This window comes from Penaeus monodon, chromosome 12, assembly GCF_015228065.2.
Source record: "Penaeus monodon isolate SGIC_2016 chromosome 12, NSTDA_Pmon_1, whole genome shotgun sequence".
In the NCBI taxonomy this organism is placed as follows: domain Eukaryota; kingdom Metazoa; phylum Arthropoda; class Malacostraca; order Decapoda; family Penaeidae; genus Penaeus; species Penaeus monodon.
The window spans coordinates 364,369-369,368 of NC_051397.1; the positions used below are offsets into that span (position 1 = coordinate 364,369).

At 36.8% G+C, this 5,000-nt stretch overlaps 1 protein-coding gene across 1 annotated transcript in view; it reads left to right on the plus strand.

Annotated features, from left to right (window-relative positions):
* Positions 1–3,316, plus strand: part of LOC119579180 (serine-protein kinase ATM-like) — a gene marked incomplete in the record, with an annotated part of 36,127 nt that extends 32,811 nt beyond the window's left edge. Inside the window, 2 exon segments of the mRNA XM_037926878.1 lie at positions 468–562; positions 3,261–3,316. Coding sequence (XP_037782806.1) covers positions 468–481 — 14 coding nt within the window.
* Positions 3,317–5,000: the final 1,684 nt, after the last annotated feature.

The window sequence follows — 5,000 nt, forward strand, 5'->3', positions numbered from 1 at the left end:
CTGATGACAGTATGTGACCGCCTCATGCCAACAATTTCTCATGAAGGGATGTTCCCATCACCCACCCCTCAACCAAAGTTTTTTCATGATGGGATGTTCCTGTTACCCTCCTTTCACCCAAATTTCTTCATCACTTGATAATAATATCAGCCTGCCACTCGACGCAATTTTTTTCATGACATGATAGTCATGTCATCTGGATCCAAGTGGTTAACAGAGCCTAAGTTGCAATTTAGTTAACTGGTACTTAGAAGGTTAACTCATGTTTAGCAAAAATAGCAGTAGGAACCTGTTTTACATGAAATTGTATAAATTATACCTAGGCCAGTTGTTGCTAAGTTTTATCAAGATTTTATATATTTTGTGTTTTTGGAATATCACATCCCTAAGATTGTGTTTCATCTCTAGAATATACTATTATTGATACTGGTGACTTAATGACAGGAAAACTTTCTCCTAAATTTCAGATCAATTGCAATGAACTCCTGCTGAATGTATGCCAGAGTGCTATAGAATATTGTCCAGACAGTCTCTCCTCAATCATCCCAGTTCTGTTTACAAGGTCTGTTTATTTTTCATTATTTTCTCCGTAGTTTATTTGTATTTTGACCTCCACTGAAGTAAAGGTGAAGCATTTATTACTTTATTGACTGTTTATGTGGTTGGGCAGTTTCTGAACAGGAATAGAGTAAAAGGTTGCATTTTGTTTTTAAACTATTGGTAGGTTTGCCACAACCCAGGAACCAGTTGAGTGAACGTTAGTGGTAAACCAGGTCTGTATGGATCTAGACTCTAGGCCTGCTTGAAAGATTCATTGCCAAGACAGTCAATACTAATTAATGGGATATGCATAATCTTCAAGCTTCAAAAATATTGATAAAAATTTTTGCAGTATTTTATTTCTTGGCTGTTTTATGACCTGTAAGTATCTATTACATTTCAGAAAAATAGTTATCTAAGATATTAATTTTAAGTCCTTTTTTCACACAATGTCCTTGAAAGATAGTTTCAATTGTGCTGTTATTTTGATGATAGGGATATGTTCATTTTGTTGCATATCAGTTGTTGATAATGTTTGACTGAATTAATTGATAATGCAGTCAGCCTCAGCCTCAAAAAATTCTAGACTACGAAACCTCAATGGTCTGCAAGTAATGAATTCATGTCACAGATGTTAGGAGAGTCTCCAGTTCATGTCTGATATACCTTTGTTTTGTAATCTCACCAATACATGTATTTCTGATTAAGATATAATGAACATACATCAAATATGTCTCTTTTCTGGTAATGTTATTCATTCTCATTTGTTCCTTCTCTGCATTTGTCACACTAAACTATTTATTACTTCAGCAGTATCTCTGGTATCATGAAAATAGTAAAGTCTTGCACCTGTCAATCTTTCAAGTTTGTTTAGTTTTTCAGTTATCTCAGGTGCTTCAACTTCTTGCTAAAAACAAAGTAGCTGGACTTTATAAGTAATGCTCATGATGCTATATGATACAATATCTCACATTTGGGCAAAAGAAAATATAAATAGTTGGTTATAAGTTGTGAGGAGAAGGGGGGGGGTTTCTGCCATCAGTTAAGGGGAGCCACACTAATCTTGTCTATCCAACATTCCCCTTACAGACCAGGATACTTCCCCAGCCATCCTGGTCATAGGGATGAAAATCTCCACTTAGCACAATACTAAGCAAGAAAAGCTATGTTAGTATCTCATCCAGGGTACAGGGGAAAGGATGAAAAAATAAAAACTGTAGTATAGTTACTAAGAGGCTTATTGTTTGATCATCTAATTGATGATTATTATATCATATTTGGTATAATTACGTTATAGAGATAAGTAATATTTATAGCAACAAGCCATGGTGCCTCACTAGAATCTTAAGATTATCCAGACAAATGTTCATTTGATCAACAAATACAAATGCACACCCACTTTAATACACTGAAGATATGGAGCTGACTTTGGAAGTGATTTATGCCCTGGTGGACAAAGTGAGAGCCAGAGAACAATTATGGAAAATATCATGATAGCAGAAAATAAAAAATAACAATAATGGAGAAAACCAAGAAGAATTTTGCTTTGCACGAGGTATAATCATATGGCTGGCAAAGCTTTATCATGATTGAAATGTATTATATTTTACTCAGTTTCAGTTTTTCTTCAGTTTTTAGCATCCATAATAGCATCTATGCATTATTGATTTCACAGATAGCAGTATATGTTACTGGGAAGGTTATTGTCAGATTTTTTATTTCTGTTGAAATATTGGATATCTGGATAGATGGAAAGATTATATGTTATATGATGTTTAACCCATAACTGATGGGTAGCATTCATAGAGGCCGGGGCCTCGCTGCCGGGGGCTTATATCGTCGCCCTAGCATGCGCGACCACTCATGCCAAATACTAGCATCCCATGCCGTTTCTTTGTAATAAACAAAAAATGCACTAACCGACGTTTCACTCATGTTACAGTCCATTTGCCTACTTTTATATCGGACTTAAGCGGATATGGATAAATATAGACTCCATAGTTGATCATTATTCGGTCTATAGTCCGAATAAAATAAGCAGTGTGCGGCATCATGGAGTTGAAATCGTCGGTTTGTTGCATTTTTTTTGTTTGTTGCATGGTAAAAATGAGAGTTAAAACCGACTTAATCACACTTTCACTGGCAAAAAAATAATCTTTTGCCGTGATTGTAAAAAAAAAAAAGTCATGGCATGTCCATACATACTCTATGGCAGATGGTCCCGCCATACCATGGCATGTGCGTACATGCCACCCGTCGGCAATGGGTTAATAGAATAGGTGGAATGGCTTTTCTAAGTTTAGTGACTTTTTTCTTGAAATTTTCAATCAATATGTAATGATACTCGTAGAATCCACAACAAACTTCGATGCACATTTCATTCAGGAGGTTTCTGTAAACACTATGGTCTTTTCTGGGATGATAGTTCTCTATTGTATAGTGTGATCAACCCCCCCCCCCCCCCACCTGATCAGACTTTCAGCATGCCTATTTGGGCATCCTCTACCATTCATGACTAGTGTGACCATTGCTTTATGTACACGCACCTCTCATCACCACTATCAGGAAATGATTTTCTGCCCCAAAGTGTTAAAAGTAGCTGCATATTTAGAGAATTGAAAGTTTATTCACGGATAATTACCCAGACACTGGAATATCAGGTACAGTGTATCTTTGTTCCCATGCATATCATGCATCTCTAACACATTCTTTCCAAACAGGCTCCTGCCATTTACTCAGGAAGCATCCAGTGTGAGGGAGTCTACCTTGCAGATTATAACAAGGATGGTAATGTGTGAACAACAGGACATCCAGAAGGCTGTTGCATATTTACCACCCTTCCCTGATACAAGGTCAGTAATGTCTTTGCATGTCAATGTGGCATATTGTAGCACTGCTTTGGGTATAGCTTACAGCTTCATTGTAAGCACGATATGATATCCATCCACAATTTCGTCATCAACAGTGACTACAAGTGTCTCACTATCCTGAGTGACCATCATGGCCAGCTGGTGGAAGTTTTTCGGGGCAATCTTTTGTTGTACGATGAAGTGGAAAGCTTCCTAGCTTTGTCCACAGAGCAGACTAATGCACACTCTGTATCTCATATTCTCAAGCTGGTAAGTAAATGGTTTTGTGGATTCCACTTTTCTCCTTTGCTGCTATTACTTCTGTCTAATTTCTATTATTTTCTACCTTCTCTACTCTCATCTATTCTCTTCTCCTTCCACTGCTTTTTCTCTTCCTTGCTTCTCTCTTCTTTCTCTGTTTTTTTCTCATTCTTGCTCCTTTCTTTTCATTTCTTATTTTTTTCTCTTATCATTTCCTCTTTCTTTCTATCTGTTTGTCATCTCCATCTTTCTCTCTCCTCTCCTCTTTTTCCATTTCCTCTCTTGTTTTGTTTTCTTTCCTCCCCAGTTTTACTTGTAGGATTAAACACCACCACTATCAACCACATGAGATTGCAGATGGCATAGCATTCATGTCTCTTTTACAGATTCAGAACACCAGGTCACAGGTGAAACAGCTCTACAGTTCCCCAGACATAGAAGGTGTGACTGTTGGCCATCGCTTGACACAGGACCTTATGAATCTAACATTATCTACAGATGAGAAGGTTTAGTATATTTGTATTTGAGGAATTTCATGTTTTGTGTAACTCTCATCAATACGATTACTTTTTCTTTTTGTTTAAACTAGTTTTTTGTGTGTTTAGAACTTTTTATTTTTTGCTGTGACATATTTTTGAAGGGATAGTTTCATAGTCAGGTGATATCTGAACTATATGAAGTAGTAAATGTGAATAAATTAGGTAGTTATAGAAATTAATGATAGTGTTACCAGTTCATTTATACTTTCAAATATCCTTAGGTTGCACTGGAAGCAAGCAAATGCTTGGGAGAACTAGGCCCCATTCCCCTTAACACTCCGATCTTCCACATCACCAAAGAAAAATATCCTCTTAACACAGAAAATGTGCAAGGAGCTGTGGCATCCCTTATCATCAAGACTCTGAACATGTATGTTTTTTGAGTGACTTTATGCTGTTTGTACTAATAACCCAGTGCTGATGGGCATTTTGCACACTATACTTTGCACAATCAGCTGCTCAAGGGAAAAATTATAAGCAGCATATATAAATTTTTAGTAAATGAGGATAAAAGTTATTTAAAGCCTATTTTTGATTGGTTGTAACTCTTCAGTCAGTGCCATAATGGCCAAACTAGTGAACAAATATTTAGCATTCACACCTTAGAGCAGACTTGATACATATGGAATGGATGTACATACCAAATGGAAAGAAGTCCATTCATGCCACGGCATGTACACACATACCACCTGTTGGCAAGGAGTTCAGACATTGTATCGAATGTTTTTAACTGTTTGTGGTAAATCATTGCTAGGTTTGTAATTTGGTGTCTATGGTCCCCCTTAGGGCATGGTTTGGGCTTTATGTGGTC